At 38.5% G+C, this 16,362-nt stretch overlaps 1 protein-coding gene across 9 annotated transcripts in view; it reads left to right on the top strand.

The window, feature by feature from the left end:
• Window positions 1-16,362, top strand: part of TRPS1 (transcriptional repressor GATA binding 1) — a 275,411-nt gene that overhangs the window by 48,722 nt on the left and 210,327 nt on the right. For all 9 annotated transcript variants that reach the window (XM_090040534.1, XM_090040535.1, XM_090040526.1 and 6 more), the window contains 2 exons: window positions 1,104-2,032; window positions 12,920-14,052. In XM_090040534.1, the coding sequence (XP_089896660.1) occupies window positions 1,106-2,032; window positions 12,920-14,052 (2,060 nt within the window). In that variant the 5' untranslated portion in view covers window positions 1,104-1,105. The remainder of the gene's footprint in view (window positions 1-1,103; window positions 2,033-12,919; window positions 14,053-16,362) is intronic.

Here is a 16,362-nt window from a genome sequence, read left to right as displayed (position 1 = left end):
AATTGCGAGGTGGTTCTCTGTTCACAGATCAATGTAGCGCCTCTGCATACTCTCAGCCATTGCTGGCTTGGGAGCACAGGATCAAGTCTGAGTTTCAAACTTGAAACTCATGTATGGTAGCACAGTCTCTTTCCACTCAACCAGATGCAAGGGCATGGAAAATCATCCATCTTTGTATGCATCACTGGCTAAGATAAGAACACAGGATATACTGTAGAATATTTGTCTCATGCCCACAGTCAGTGCATGAATACAAACTGATTAATAGCTGATCCAGTACAGATTCTGGAAATGCACACTGCATGGAAGTTTTAGCTAAGGGGTAGGGAGAAATGTTTTGTTAAAGAGCAGTAACTGCATAGTACTTCAGCGCTCTACTTAAGTATCACCCTGTTCAGTTGGCTCCAATCAGTAGCCTTCTTGCTGTTGTATGTGAGGGTTCCATATATGGATTTGTATAGTGTCCCTTTCTACTTATCCAAGCTCTGTGGATATACAATTCCTCCCCCCACTCCTGAAAAAGAAAATCAACTTCTCAGATTCACCTGAGTCCCATATTTTTTGCTGGATAGATCTTTACTTAAACATGCAGTAAGCATACATGTATTGCTTCAGCTTGTTCAAGTACTTTTGGCAATGTATGATAAATTTTTTTCTGTTAAAATACCAGTACGTTATGTCTAAATTTTTAGCATTACACCACAGGGTTATTCCCTCTCCCTCACTTTGTTTTAAAATCATTTGTTCAAATTTTTTACCAGCATTAACTGGCCAGTATTCTCAGGAAAGACAATGAACACGCTAATTAATTAATTTTGATAGAAGTTGTTATTCTTAGGATTTAAGGGCCTTTGTTACTTGAGTTCACTTCCAGAGTGACAATTTTTTTAAAGTCAGGTTCCAGTTTGTGGCATTGATTGACTAGAATCTGAACAGTTTGATATTTAGCATTTTGTATCTGTGTTTTAGATCCTGAAATACAGAACTATCTTCTGTGTATTTTGATAACTCCATAGGTGATTCTTTTCTTTTTCTTTTTCTTTCCTTTTTTTTTTTCTTTTCCTTTTTTTTTTTTTTTTGCCTTTACATTTTTTTTGTTATAGATATGGTCCGGAAAAAGAACCCCCCTCTAAGAAACATTGCAAGTGAAGGTGAGGTACAGACCCTTGAATCTACAGGTACTGAAAGCGAAGAGTCTGGAAGGAAAAAAGAATTTTCTGCAGATCAGATGCAAGAAAACACTGACCAGGGTGATACGGCAGAGCTAAACAACAAGGAGGATCCTTGCACACATGTTCAAGAGCCATCTTCCAGTATTAAAAAGGACTTAAAGAGCTCAGTTCTAAGTGAAAAGACTGGCTTCAATTATGAAAGCCACAATAAGGGAGGAAATGTTCCATCCTTCCCTCATGATGAGGTGACAGACAGAAATATGTTGGCTTTGTCATCTCCAGCTGTTGGGGGAGTTTGTGAGCCCTTGAAGTCTCCTCAAAAATCAGATGCAGATGACACCCAAGATGTGGTCTCTACCCCATCAGGAGATCCAGTGGAGACAAATGAAGTGCATCAGATGTCGCCAAAAGCTACAGATGAAACAGTGCAAGTGCAAAGTGGTCAAACCGATGGCCAAGGCTCAAGCCCGGTCCCCGTGGCCTCAAAAAACCCACAAGTGCCTTCAGATGGGGGTTTAAGGCTGAACAAATCAAAAGCAGACTTGTTGGTAAATGACAACCCAGATATGGCGCCTCTGTCTCCAGAGCTTCAGGACTTCAAATGCAACATCTGTGGTTATGGTTACTATGGGAATGACCCCACAGATCTCATCAAACACTTCCGCAAGTACCACCTAGGACTGCACAACCGCACCAGGCAGGATGCTGAGCTCGACACTAAAATTTTGGCCCTCCACAACATGGTGCAGTTCAGCCACTCCAAAGACTTCCAGAAAGTCAATCGCACTGTGCTTTCAGGGGTGCTGCAGGATATCAATTCCCAGAGGCCTGTCTTATTAAATGGAACTTATGATGTGCAGGTTTGTATCTTCCATACCTCTCTGTAACTTCCTCAGAGACAATAGGGGATGGGGGTGTCCATCTTGGAAAGCAACTCCTACTTTCCCATCTCAAACTAGCATAATTAAAGTATCTCCTGCAGCTACTTCAGCCACAGGAAAGCTTAGATCTAATTACCCTATGTCTTCCCTGGTGGCTATCAATTACTGAAATGATTGCCCTGATGAGGGAATATGATATGTCTGAATTTCTGGAGGTCCACTTAATGCCCTGTTAAATGTAGTAAGAAGCATCTTTTTTCCCATAGACATCCTCATCTGTGATTTGGTCTTTGTGGTAATCAAAAGTAAAAGCTCATATGCAGCAAACAGGCCACCTGGAATTTCATCTTAGCTAAGGACTTCTGTATCCTAAAGAGATGAAACAAAATAAGCATTTTAAATAACCAGGTAGACAGTGGACATTAGCCACAGATTAAAATGTAGTCATGGACTTTGATGACTGGCCTTTAGAAGTAAGACTTGGCTTATTGATTTTGAAATTGCAGACATCATAAAGTACAAGTCTTGGTGACACCAGACGTGATCTAGTGCCAAAACAACAGTGCTATCTATGTTTCCACACAATGGGAAGTCCATGGCTGATTATAAAAGGGGTTATTATCGTTATTATTATTATTACTTGTATCCATTGGAATATAAAGGTAGTGCTACTGTCTCAATACTTTTTAGATCAAATTTTAGCCATGATTTTACTGTATGTTCAACAGTGGAGTAAAAGCAGGTAGCAAATTTTTATCTAAAGAGTGCATTTAAAAATATGTTCATGGAGTCTGTTTTAATTATTTCTACTTGGAGAAAACTCCATTAGTGAAACTCCATATATTTAAATAGTATTGATTTTTTTTTTTACCCCCTTTATGGATCATCTGGCAAAAGTACTAGAAGGCCGCTTTAGTCTTTGATCTAAATGTTCACTTTAGAATAAAAATAATTTGGACTACTTGGTAGCAAAGGTCACATGAAAACTCAGTTCGATGTTAAACCAATTTTAGGAGCATGTTTGCATAAGACATGATGATGCATTGACCTAGTACTATTTACCATGTAACCCTCCAAGAAACTTTTTTTTTTTTTTAATGTAGGTAGAAATATTTAATAGTAGCTGCAGAGAGTACTGTTATTAAAAGGAGGAATTTCACAGAAGAGGTCAAGGTAGCTAATGTCTCGCCTTAAGAAATACTGAGAAACAGGAACCCAAGTCAGGAACTTGGCAGCTTTTAAAGCTGTTTAACTTTTCCTCTTACTTTGTGAAATTCTACCAATTCTTTATAGAGCAGCAAATCAAACCAAGATGATTATTATGCATAAGAGCTACAGTCTTTGAGTTGTTGTCTTATTAGAAGATTATTTTACCGTCTTGTATCCAACACTGTCCCATCAAACTGTGGTTAAAAAGCAAATACGTGATTTAGTAAAGGAGCTCAGAAGGGAGTAATGTTAGAATGTATAACTATGGGTTATAATTAGTGTGCAATATATTGTTAATACCTGGATTTCCTGCTATAGTTTCAGTTTGCTGACTCTGGGGACAGTATCTTAGGGCAGCTGATCCGTGCTGTCAGGAAGATGTTCAAATTGAAATAGCTAAAGCATACAGTATAGAGGAATTTGAGTTTCTAAACACACTTTCATTTCCTCCAAACAATGCTTTTGTTAGATCCTTAGTTATTTATAGGGAAGTTTATACTTGATTAGAATGGGCTGGACACTTTTCCTATGCAGCCTTTTCAGAAATAAAACAGATGTGTGAGTTATCTCATTTTGAACTGATAGAACTAGAAATAAAACAGCTGAACCTAGACTATACTTGTCCCTTAAGCCTTGGCAGTGAGATACTGCAAGGAAGACAAAAAGCGGTAGGAAGCAACGCATAGATAATCTAGTTAAGATCAGTCTTTTCTCAGACCAGAAACATGTTCAAAACTGAACCAGACAACCTATACAATGTAGGCGATTTATTTTAAAGAAACAATTGGAGTTGGAAACTCAATTTTTAAAGAGCGCTAATTTTTCCTGCCCAATTTGGGAAGAGAAGATTAAATAAGATCTTGAGCCAAATACTATACTTCATCACTTCCACATACAACAGATGTTGATGCAGAACATGTCAGAAGATAAGTAACTGATTAATATTTTCATGCTTTGCAATAAATACTGAATAGTTTTGCTACATTCATAAACATAGTAAAAGTACATCTGACATTTCCGTTTGTACCCACATATGTTTGTATAGCTACGATGTCTATTTCGGAGGGGTTTTCTTCCCCCGTCTCTCCCCCCCCCCAACTTTTGAATCTTCGTAGTCTAATGTCTGGGTGTAGGGTTTGCATTGATAAGGACTGTGCTACAGTTTAATTGGAAATTGGTTGTCAGTTGACTCTTATGATCTGAACAAGAGGAAGTAAATATGAATAGTTGTAGTTCATCCAAGCAACATTATCTTCATTTTGGACTGGACTGAAGGTTAAAATGAGAAAAGAAAAGCTTTCTTTAACTAAAATTAAGGTCAAATGATAGTGGGATTTAGGACTGATTTATTGATCCTGTCACCTTTTAACAAACTATTTTGTTGCAGTGGGATGGAGGTGGCTAGCAGTAGTAAATATACAATGTTTTAGACTAGTGAATAGGGATAGAAACCAGAAGGTTGTGTCTTTGATCTGACTCTTGATAGTTAACTGGGGAAGCTGGTATGTGCACTAGTAGGATTGCTGTTGATTCTTGGAGGAACAAAAACAAAGAAAGATTAAAAAAAAAGAAAGAAAGGAAAAAGAGAATAGAGGAAAATCCACTATAGATTTTTAGACTGATTTAAAGATTAAACACTTTTGGAAAATGCTCAGTGGGGGGAAAAAAGGGAAATTGCCTTTAAAATAACCCACACTATTAACGGCTACTTCTGTGCACCTTTAAAAAAATATATGTTTTATTGGGCTACTTTTTATACAGCTATGCATTTGGTGTCAGATCCAGGTATATGGATTCCTTGATCTTTTTTTTAATATGACATAAATGATTTTGAGGGGGAAAAATGAAAAGAATTCAAGCCTCTTGTCCTTACTGTGGAAGTTTTTTCATTGTCTAGAGCAGGGATTCCCAAGCTGTGGTATGTGTACCACTGGGGTGTGCAAGACATCTCTTGGGATTACGTGGGAGAAATTGTGTAATGGTGGATATAATTTTCATTATAATAATTGGCATCTAAAATATAAAACATGCTGGTAGGAGTACACAGTCAGCTGGTACATCTGGAAGGGGGTATGCATTAAGAAAAAGTTTGTAAACCTCTGATCTGGAATATTTAATCAAGGGAGATTCCGTTAGATTTGAAGATCTAGCATAATTTAAGGAGTCTCTTTTTACGTTCTCTGTGCATTCTTACCATCAGAGATTTAACTTAACCAATAGATGCCAACTGTGATAAGATTGGGTGAATCTACTGAAAGGGTTCTGTAAGATTTGACCGTCCTTCCTGTATGCATTTCAGAACACATTTGCGAGCCCATAGCTGAGCTGCCACAGGCAGCGTTATCAGCTTTATTGCTGCAATCAGTGTGCTATCTGCTGGTGAGGTAAATGGACCACTCGCTCTGGCTGATTATTAATCTCGGTGATTTCCCTTGTGAGATTTTTCTCCACTGGTAGCTCTGTACTGCTGGCTATCTAACATTTGTTCCAAAGAACTGCAAGCATGAGTGGAACTTAAGTTTGGGCCAGATTTGAAAGGGGACTTTGGTGCCTCAAGCAGGACTAAGGTGACTTCGCCCAAACCGGTATGAAAATGGCCATCCAGCTGCTGCCTAAACCTGGAGGCATGTAAATTCCACATCTTAGTTTTTCACTTGACATATCCATAGGTGCCTTTCTGTAGGCTCAGGATTGCTTTTGTATGTTATCCTATGACCATCTGTGTACAATACAGAAGCAGTTCTGGGAGCAGATATGACCTAACCACTGAGCTACAGTCATCTACTCCCTGCATTATCTCCTTCTGAGCAATGCATCTGTGCAATGGGACTTTTCCAGCAGGAAGGATGGAGAGTCTCACACTTCAGAAAAGGATGTATTCTGTTTACAGCACCTCCAGGCCTGTGGAAAATGCAGAAATGCTTTATGCAAAGGAGAGAATTGAATTTGTTTTTCCTAATTCCTGGACAAGTACTTAAACTCTTAGGCTTTTGTTTAAATAGGCACAGCCTCCTGAGAGTGCCTTCTAGAAGTAAAGATTGACCTTCAAGGACAAGGGCATATGTTCAAGAGAAGGCTTCAGGCTGTGGATCTCAAGGAAAGGGTGGCACTAATCAAAGCCCTGGATTTAAGGCCACACCTTTGTACTCAGCATTTCTTGTTGACTGAATCCAGGCTCTGCACGGCATGCGTTGCTTTCAAGTGACACATTGCTCAGCATTTGGCCTGTTTTGGATGACACTCTGAGGTGCCTAACTCTGTCCATACTCTGTCCAGGGGAAGCCTATGCACACGGCTCAAACCTTGGTTTCATCTTCCATTTTGGTGCCATGCATTTAAAACGTAGGTGTTATATCATGCCATAGGGAAACAGAACTATATGGCACATCCTATGGATGTTGCCTCTCAACGTAGCTGTGCCTGTCTCACGTAAGATGAAAAAGCCAATTTCATTGGTTAATAAATGCCATGAGTAGTGTTCCCTAATTGTTGTCTTAACATCCAGAAGAAGCATTCCATTGTGACTATCCCATAGCCTAGTTGGACACAGACCTTTTCTTACATTATAGGTGTGTGATCTGATTAGGAAATGGAACTCATCTCGTAATGAAGGACTGGTCCAGCAGGAAGGAGTAGTTGCACTATTAATAGTTTCAGCTGTTCATTTTCCACTTTCAAAATTGATCATTAGTAGCCTGATTAGATGACAAGCTGTGGAAAGAGTAAGAGGGCTTGATCACACTGTGAGGTATGAAGTAATTGGCGTACCTGCGGATGATTATGACTTCCAGTAGCTTTGGGAAATTTTTTGGAAAAGGATCTTTACAAAAGTGTTCAGAATCTATACTGGAGACATAACTGCAGAAGATCACTTTCATGCTAATGTACTTCTCTGTCAAAAGGAATCTGACTTCTGGTTCTGTTATTTGCTGTAATCATTTGAAGAGTAATCTTTTCATAATGAGTAAATCACCTTTATTTTGTGTATGTGACTGGAGAATATTGCTTAGCTGGCCTTTTTGCAATTTCTCATTTTCATTAGATGGGTTTCCTGAAAAAATAACTGCTTTTTATGTATCTTCTTGATACAGACTAATTAATATGCTTATATTTGGATGTTAACATTCTTTAAGTTTACAAAAACGTATCTTTTAAAAAAATTATTAGTCTTTTTGATATTTAGCCATGTTAACCCCCCAAACAGAAAGTAGGTTGAGAGGCTTTTTCATTAGTCTGGTTAAGTCATATTACTCCTGAGGGTATTCTAATAGAGTATTTTCCAGAGCAATAAACATATTGAATTTTAAATGCACCTTTCAACTTACTTTTTAAATGTGCTTTATAGATCAAGTGTCATTACACCTTTTTGAAAAAAAATTCCCATTTTTCAGGTGGGGAAAGCTACACAGGCTTACCCAACACCAGGAATAGAACCCAGGAGTCCTGCCTTCCACTCTTTGATTGCAATCATTAAACTATACTGCCCTAAGGGATAATATATAAAGTAATATACAGTAAAAACAACAAAAGCTACCTCAAAGTAATCCTCCCCTCCAGAAAGTCCCCCCCCCACAAGGAAATCCACAGGTGAAGTTCAGTAGAAAGCCTTCATTTAATTCTTTTAGAAATTATGCTGATTAAATCAGGATACATAGATATTTTGCACATCAAAAGCAAAAGGAGATGAACACATGTAAATGCCTCATTTACTTAAAAACTCCACAGGAAGAAAGCTTATATTTGAAAACCTCAGAGGCCTTTCATGATTTTTGTATACTGAACACTTGCAAATTCACGTTGCTATGAAATTTAGTCAGAAAAGAAAAAAGGCTAGTAGGACAATTGATTTTACTATGTGTCAGCATATCTCCAATTTCTGCTTTAGGTATTCCTTCAGCTCTTCAAGAAGCATCTCTACTAATAATGTAAATGAAAGATGTATTTAATTGTATTGGAGAGAATCATGTGCCATTTGGGTTGTAGCCTTTTTGTATGACTAGTAGAAACAAACACCTCTGACAATTGTTTTTATTAATTACTAAGGTAATTACCTTTACAAAGAGTTTGGATTTCTAGAGGGTTTAGACGAGTGATCCATCCTAATAGGATATTTCAGTTTAGCTCAATATCTGTATCTTGTATACTGTCTCAGAACTAAAATGTAGTTGGTCTAATAAAAGATATCACATTTACCTAAAAAACCTTGTTTCCCAGAAGTGAGATTTTCAAAGAGTAGCACATATTTGGGAAAAGCGGTGGCCTAACCAATAAAGGGAAAGTGGCTGCATGGACTATTTCACCTTATAATAGTTATCTTTCATTATTGCAAAATAATATTTGGCTTATGGGTTTGGTTTGGGAAAAAGGCTGAGAGAGTGCCACAATGAGCAGAATAATTGTCTGGTTTGCTCCTCTCTTTCCCCCTGAAAAAGGAAGCTAATTCCCAAGGGAAAAGAAACAGTAGAGAGAGTGAATACAGCCTGAAGTGGTTTTAATTGCCACAGTAGATTCGTTGATTTCTCCTTAGTGAAGTCACGGAGCATGGTTGGGGTTAGTTGTGAGGGAAACCTTGTTTCTTTGATTTCTTGTCTGGCTGGAGCAGGTGCTATTTACGCATGATGCCCCTATCATTGTGGTCTCTGAACCCCTCACAATTATTAATATGGTTTTTCCTCCTTTGACCCTTTTAGTAAGGTAATAATGAGGTGTAGACTTTCCAAGGGAAATCTGTGACTAAGTAAGGAACAAGAACCAGGTTTCTTGCAAGAACCAGAACTCTGTGCACGACACCAGTGGTTCCCAGACAGCAATACATAAATCACATGATAAATGGTCTGTGGATCTCAAGGCCTCTTCCTCCCTCCCCCCATTTCAGGTAAAGGTTTGATGATCAGAGCAGATGAGGTTCTACAAGAAATTGTAAGGGCTCACAGTGGGCATGCTGCTGAAATAGTTCAGGAACTACCGTACTAATCTAACCCCTTAAAGGGATCTGCAAGAGATAGTGAACTATTCTGCTGTTCATCTGGCAGGGGACCATTGATCTGAGTATTTTTTTTTTAAGTTTCTGACTCAGTGGGCATTCCTGATGCCAGCCACCACTGACTGTGGGCGAAGTAAGTGCCATTTCCACAGCTCAGCTGGAACAGTAGTTCTAGGCTTTTTTCCCCACCCTCCTTGTGATTCCTGGCTTGAGGAATGCATGGAGCAGAAAGCAAGGCTCTGAGCACGTGAGGAATGAGATTTGACTAGAATGGGAATTAAATGCTGGAATAAATACTTGAAGCCAGCATCACATCTATACTTGCAAAGAAATGTAGGTATTGATTTCCAGGGGAATGTCTTTTTCCTTTCCCCTTTCTCTTGATTATTTCTTTTCTCCTTTGTTCCTTCTCTCTCTGGGAAAACTAAGAAAGAACAAGAAGTCAAGAATAAACTTACAGAGAGCAAGTTTGGTGCTCTTACAGAGGTATGGCGTGCAAGAGAAAAATCTGAATACCAGGCCAAAACTTGAATGGAATGCATGAATCCAAACAGCTCTTCAAATTCATCCAAATTTTGGCTTGAAGATGAGGCAGCTTCACATTATACCATTTCCACCTTTTTCCAAGTAGCTAGTTTATATAGTTCCCTTACCTGATGACCCTAGGGAAGGCTTTAACTTGAGGTTGCTGTGCTTGAAAAATGGCTTTTGAGTGCAATCATGTTAAGATGACCCATTGTTACCTTTCACGTATACCTTCTCCTAATAGGATACTTTATTTTAAATTGTAGCAGGGTGCTTGGTAAAATGCCAGGACAGCAATTGGTAATCAATTACATTCCATTGTCTTTAAGATTTTTTTTTTTTTGTTCTGTTGCAACTGGTAAGCACAAGATATGCTGTAAGTACTTAATTCTGTTTTATCCCGCTCATGATGCAGAGAAGGAGGTATTAGCCTGGGACATGAATTTGCTATGTAGGGCATTGAGTAGGATTAAGAAAAGTTACCAAAATATTATAATTTACAGCTATGCCATTGTTTAAAATGCTAATATTATTAATATGTTTTTCCACTATTCAGAAATAAGAGTAATTAACAACAAGCAGCAACTGAAATTTGTTTTCACTCAGATTTCCTAACTGATGCCTAAAGAACACCTGTAAAGATGAGTTTTGTCATCTGTAGGTGCTTTAAATGGATTTTTAAGAATAATGGATGTATTTACTCGTTACAGCCACTTAAGGCAAAGTATTTTGGCTGGCTTTCAGTGCAAGAGTAAAACAAACAAACAAACATAAGTAACCAACTAAATGAGCAAAAACAGATCTTCTTGCAACCAAGTTAATCACATACTGAGTGGTGGTTGTTTTGGGTTTTCATAATTCTGTCAATGCCCTCTCTAAGTTAAATGAAGGTAACTTTTACTGAAGGTCATTTGAATAACACAAAATTGAAGACATAATAAGCCAACTCTTGTGAAACACCTACACATCTAACCGACCTAGTGGATCAGGCCTAGTAATTTTGCATGAAATTTTCACTGACCTACTGTTAGAGATATGAATAAATAAATCCACTGCAGCAGAGACAGGACACCAAAGCAGTTCTATCCTCAAATACCTCCTTAAAGCTAAACTCATAACTTTTGAATGTATATAGTGATAAATTTGCTGGTATGCTTAACTCATACTTATGTCATAGTCTACACATGCATTAAGGCACCGTCGTTACTGCACATTAAATTTAGCCAATCTAATTTGACTCTACCTAAATGCGCAGTATACAGCACTACTGCCTAGTAGCACCAGTGCATGGTCTTTTTGTGATACTTAATGCATAGTATACTAATTCTACTGCAAATTGGTGCACTAGCACAGCTTTTTCTGTGCTGCCTTAATGCGTGGTAGACTTAGTCTTCTGTGCATCTCATGTAGATGTGCCTTGCAAGTCTGCTATTACCTATTTACATATGTTTTCTAAACAAATGAAAATCAGATTTCAGCTTTTAAAAGTTTTAAGACTCCCATGGGAATTACGTTTACGTAAAAAATAATCAGAGGCTGAAAGCAAATCTTTATGCTGTGATTTAGCAACTCATTGACTCACTATATGTGTTCTGTGCTGATGGCATACAAAGCCTAACATCCCGTTCTCCAAGCTAAATGGCTAAAAGGCATTGATATTATATGCATTTTAAAATGTTTACATTTCATGCTTTTTGTATGTCTGAGTCTTTCCGTATGGTGTGATTCTGAATGAGCAACGATCACATGCTTCCTATGTGACACAGCTGTTGAGGAGAAGAAGGATAATTACACCATTTGCGTAATGCACTAGAACTGAATTCTGCAGAAATACAGTCATTCACTTACCATTTGGGGTCCTGAAAATCTGACCTTTTGTGTGTTGAAATTTCATATTCCCCACTAAGGTCAGTCTTGTTCATAAGACTCCAAGGCATGGCACCACTACATAGAAACTTCAGCCTGTCTCTCAAGTATTGCGAGGGCAAAATGAATGAAGGTGAAGGGATGGATGGCAGTGTGTTTTGGGTGTTAAAAGGGATTGTTCTCTGCATGCTATGTAATTTTTATGATTCTAAATAAAAATTTAAAACAATGGAGGCATTTTTGTCATGGCAAGTTGTTTTCCTTATGTTTTTTGTTTTGTTCTTACTTTTAGCCTTCAAACCAGTTCTACTGAACCATCAAATATCTCTATGATGTCACAAGGCAGGTGTGGTGTACTCATAGGAAGGGCAGGACTGCCTGCTATAAGAGTACAGGTTTTAATAGCGTAAGCCTTGGAAACTTTGTATCCTTTCTGGAGATCATGTGTTCAGAGATTGTGAGAACGGTTAAGCAGACATACCCCTTTTTTAAATTAGTGATATCGTGGGTTTGGGTGTGCCAAGGTGTGTTGTCATTTTTCTACAGTATTTTTTCCACCCTTATTTTGTCAGTTGTGCTCTTTATGTGAGACGAACAAAAGATTTCCTTGGACTACGTCTTTATTAAGTAATTTTTGAAAAAAAACCCTTTCATTTCAGCTACCAACTGTTTAAAGATTTGTAACCTCCCCCAAAACAAAACAAAACAAAACAAAACAAAAAAAGCTGGTGTATGCCTCATGGTCTCTTATAAACACTGGTTCAGCTCCATGCAATTAAATTTAGTAGTACCACCTATACCTTGGTATATTGAATGACCAGTATCAGGGCTTGATCTTTTACTTTTCACTCGGTCATAAAGATCTGTTGGAATCATTTATAAAAAGAAACCAGGATCGTACTTCTGAATTAGTAGTGCCAGAATTAGTAGGCAGAATTACTTAGTTTAGAACAGCAGAAATTTCAGGAGATAGGACATTGGCCTAGAACATGGGAAATCTGTGTTCATGTAGCATTATCTGTGTATGCATTGATTTCCCTGAATCAAGCATGGGAATAGTATTTACTCAGCTTTATAAAACATTTTGAGATCTTTAGCTGAAACATACTGAAGTGCAAGATGCTATTACAATTTTATTCTACTTGGACATAAAATACCAGTGATACAGGTTATTAAAAAAGAATCTTAAATTGCTATATGATCTTTTTTTTTCCCCCCCCTCCATTGTTGGTCTTCAAATAATTCTACAATAAGGCTAAAATTACCTTCTTCTTTTCCCATAGGTTACTTTAGGTGGAACCTTCATCGGCATTGGACGCAAAACTCCAGATTGCCAAGGCAACACCAAGTACTTCCGCTGCAAATTCTGCAATTTCACTTACATGGGCAATTCGTCCACTGAACTAGAGCAACACTTCTTACAGACCCATCCAAACAAAATGAAAGCAGCCCTTCCCTCCTCTGAATCTGGCAAACCTTCAGAGAAAAACTCTAATAAATCCAGTCCTACTCTTCGATCATGTGATTCTGGAGACTTGGGGAAGTGGCAGGACAAAATCACTGTAAAAGCAGGAGATGACACCCCAGTTGGATACTCAGTTCCCATCAAGCCAATAGATTCCTCTAGACAAAATGGTACAGATGCAACCAGTTACTACTGGTGTAAATTTTGCAGTTTCAGCTGTGAATCATCCAGCTCACTCAAGCTCTTAGAACACAACAGCAAACAGCATGGGGGAAGCCAGGCAGGAAACCCGCATCCAGATCTGAATGATAAGCTTTCTAGGGGATCTGTCATTAACCAGAATGACTTAGCCAAAAATGTAGATGGGGGGGAGCTAGTTACAAAAACAGAAAAGGGCACCAGTATGACAAAAAAGAAAGAGTTTTCTAGTAAAGGAGCAGAGGACAACATGGTGACAAGCTACAACTGTCAGTTCTGTGATTTTAGGTACTCCAAGAGCCATGGCCCAGATGTAATAGTGGTGGGCCCACTTCTCTGTCATTATCAGCAGCTACACAACATTCACAAATGTACCATTAAGCACTGTCAGTTCTGTCCCCGGGGGCTCTGCAGCCCAGAAAAACACCTTGGAGAAATTACTTATCCGTTTGCCTGCAGAAAAAGTAATTGTTCCCACTGTGCTCTCTTGCTCTTGCATCTGTCTCCTGGGGTGACAGGAAACTCTAGAGTCAAACACCAGTGCCATCAATGTTCCTTCTCCACCCCTGATGTAGACATTCTCCTGCTTCATTATGAGAATGCACATGAAGCCCAGACATCTGATGTCAAACAAGAAGCAAATATCCTACAGGGAATGGATGGGCCAGTGACTCTCAAAGAGAACAAAGAACACTCATGTACCAAATGTGACTTTATTACCCAGGTGGAAGAGGAGATTTCCCGACACTACAGGTACAGATAAAGTTTAAAATTACGAGTAGCTAAAAAAACAAACAACAGACCAACCTCTCTCCCAGATTTTTAATCAAGTGTCATGACTCCTAATCATGTTGGAGAAGCTGAAAATTAGAAAAGTATGGGAATGCATGTAGGTGTATAATTGTATCAGTAGAGTTATCTCCAAAACGCTTTGCATTGGTGCAACTTCAGTTAAGTCAATGCAGTCATTACAGATTTAAACAAGTGCAGCTTAGAATAAAGTTTGATATATATATATTTTTTTATAGGTATTGTGATTCCAACATTGAGGCTTGGTTAGCTACTTTCCGTCTGAAATGCTTCTGGCTACTTTAATTTTCTGTTTCTGTTAAAAAGCTGGGTTGGCATCTTCATTCATAAAGGGAACCCAAATGACTTTCCTTCCCAAAATGGATTAGGGATGTACCTCTTTTGCTTTGTTATAGTGCTGCAGTGTAATATGCTTATTAATAACCCTGTTGTTGTATTTTCCATGCTTAATTCCAGCAGTGCAGTAATTAAATTTGAGCATTTCACTGTTGTTTTGTGTTCCTTTCAAACTAAGAGCAAACACTGTTTTTGTCCATTGATGTCATCTCACAGTCCTTTTGCAGATGATTTGTGTCACTGATTAAAAGCATCAGTTTATTTAATACTAATGTTTCTATCTGAAGATGGACTAAGCCAGCCCCCTGACTCACTTATGGCATAATATCATCAGGGCAGCTAACTCCCTGTTAAACTGTTGTGGTCAAATCTTCAGCTCTGGCTTCAGTGAAGCTATACACCATTTTAGATCATCTGAGGAATTGTTCCGTTAATTTTAAAAGTACAGTAGTTATGCATTGTTGCAAAACAGAAAAAAAGCCCTCTTTTTAATTATTAAGGAAAAAATGTTAAATATGTTAAATATTTAACACTAATGAGTCAATATGACAACAGAAAACCCAACTTGCATCTCTTCCAAAAAGATCTTTGCATGGAAGCCAAAAAAGTATGAAGGTAAAAGTCAAATATCTGTTAAATGCTTGAGAATCTTTGATGCGTTTAATAGCTTCCATGAAGTCCAAAAAGTAACAAAAACAGATTAGTGTGCGATTCTTTAATAGAAATGAAAATGAGAGGCATCCAAGTGTTGCCCAACAGAGGGCTACATTGGCAGCATGTCAGGAGACCATAAAAGTGGAACAGATTGCTCATCTTTTAATTTGGAGTGGCGGCCTACAGAGGATACAGGTTCCAGCATGCTGTGCCCCATTTTTGAGCCATGTTGGCTGCAGGGATGTTGTGAGGATTAATTAGTCAATGTTCATAAACTTCTTTGAAGATGAAAAGTGGTACCTAAGTACTAAATATTATTATTGGGGTAGCTTTCGGCCACATTGTAGAACTCCATAGACAGTACTTTGTCTCCCACCGGGGCATATCTTGATCTTTTTTTAGCTGTTAAAAAGCTGGTATGTTGAAATGGCTCCTTTGCTGAAAACACTTTCATTTGGCTGCAGCTGGTAATTTGAAATTTTAACAAGGATGTTTAATTAAAATACTCCTTCCTGGAAAAAATAAGAGAGAAGGGGTGTGGTAGAAAAGCAGTTAAGTGTCTTGCTGTGGCTCCAGGGGCATGAGTTTGAGCCTCGTTCCAGACTTGTACCAAGAGCTGCCCCCAGGAGACCAAGCTGTAAATGGGTACTTCATTATTCAAATTTGGGAGTCAAAGTGATCTGATGTGCCAATAGCCACATCACTCCCTTGTGTGCCACTGGCTGCACATGCTTGTGTGACTTTACCTTACTAGTTCAGTGGGCCACTGGGTTCAGGAAGACCTTTGAACTTGAGAAAGAGAAAGGGCCACTATCTTTCAAGCAGAGTATCTTAGCTACTGAACAAATTGCTTAAGTTTAATGTGACTGATGTCTAGGGTCACCTATACATGTGACAGCTGTCTGCTCCAATGCATGCAAATTACTATGTGTTGGAGCACACTTGATTCATTGAGTTTGCTAGAGCGTGCTAATTAGCATGTTCCAGCAGCCTCCACATCATGTGTATTCAGTGCGCCTGTGTTTCAGGATGCTGGTGGGGGCGCTTTAACAAAACTTTTTTGACGAGCTTTAGTTAAACTGCCCCTGCTGTCATTGAAGCACGGGATGCTGAATACAAGTGATGTGGTGGGTGTTTTAATTACAGTGGCTCTCAAAGCTGCTTTAGTTTAAAATGCCTCCCCTTCCACTCTGGGGCATTTGTATAGATGCTTTAGATGTCTAGTTGACTGGGGTGCCAAAATTAGTCTCCTTTTTTGGAAAA

Source organism: Crocodylus siamensis, chromosome 3, assembly GCF_052110815.1.
Source record: "Crocodylus siamensis isolate JL-2025a chromosome 3, ASM5211081v1, whole genome shotgun sequence".
Taxonomy (NCBI): domain Eukaryota; kingdom Metazoa; phylum Chordata; order Crocodylia; family Crocodylidae; genus Crocodylus; species Crocodylus siamensis.
The sequence above is the reverse complement of the archived record's forward strand: the minus strand, read 5'-3'. Positions and strand labels throughout refer to the sequence as shown.